Source organism: Penaeus monodon, chromosome 25 (assembly GCF_015228065.2).
Source record: "Penaeus monodon isolate SGIC_2016 chromosome 25, NSTDA_Pmon_1, whole genome shotgun sequence".
In the NCBI taxonomy this organism is placed as follows: domain Eukaryota; kingdom Metazoa; phylum Arthropoda; class Malacostraca; order Decapoda; family Penaeidae; genus Penaeus; species Penaeus monodon.
In genome coordinates, this window is record NC_051410.1 from 40019536 (window position 1) to 40019794 (window position 259).

General features: G+C 50.2%; 1 protein-coding gene across 1 annotated transcript in view; it reads right to left on the reverse strand.

The window, feature by feature from the left end:
• LOC119589266 (ubiquitin carboxyl-terminal hydrolase 24-like) overlaps positions 1-259 on the reverse strand; it is a 33335-nt gene that overhangs the window by 3295 nt on the left and 29781 nt on the right. The window contains exon 41 of the mRNA XM_037937884.1: positions 10-236. Within this exon, the coding sequence (XP_037793812.1) occupies positions 10-236 (227 nt within the window). The remainder of the gene's footprint in view (positions 1-9; positions 237-259) is intronic.

The following is a 259-nucleotide window of genomic DNA, read 5'->3' on the forward strand; positions in this document are numbered from 1 at the left end:
CACACATACCATTACAGCAGCAATAAGTGCCTTTGAAAATGAAAAGTTCTCTGTTGCAGCTGCCCTAAGTGCTTTGGACAACAGGGGGACACTGCCAGACACTTCTCGGTAAGCCACAACCGCCTCCCGGAGCCAACGTGCTTGTTCTCCTCCGTACAAGACTTGGACAACTTCACCTGGCATGACCAGCTTCTCCTGCTGGTCTTCCTCACTCTTTTCACTGGGGGTGGCTGTGCCTTGAAGGAAAACAAATAATTAG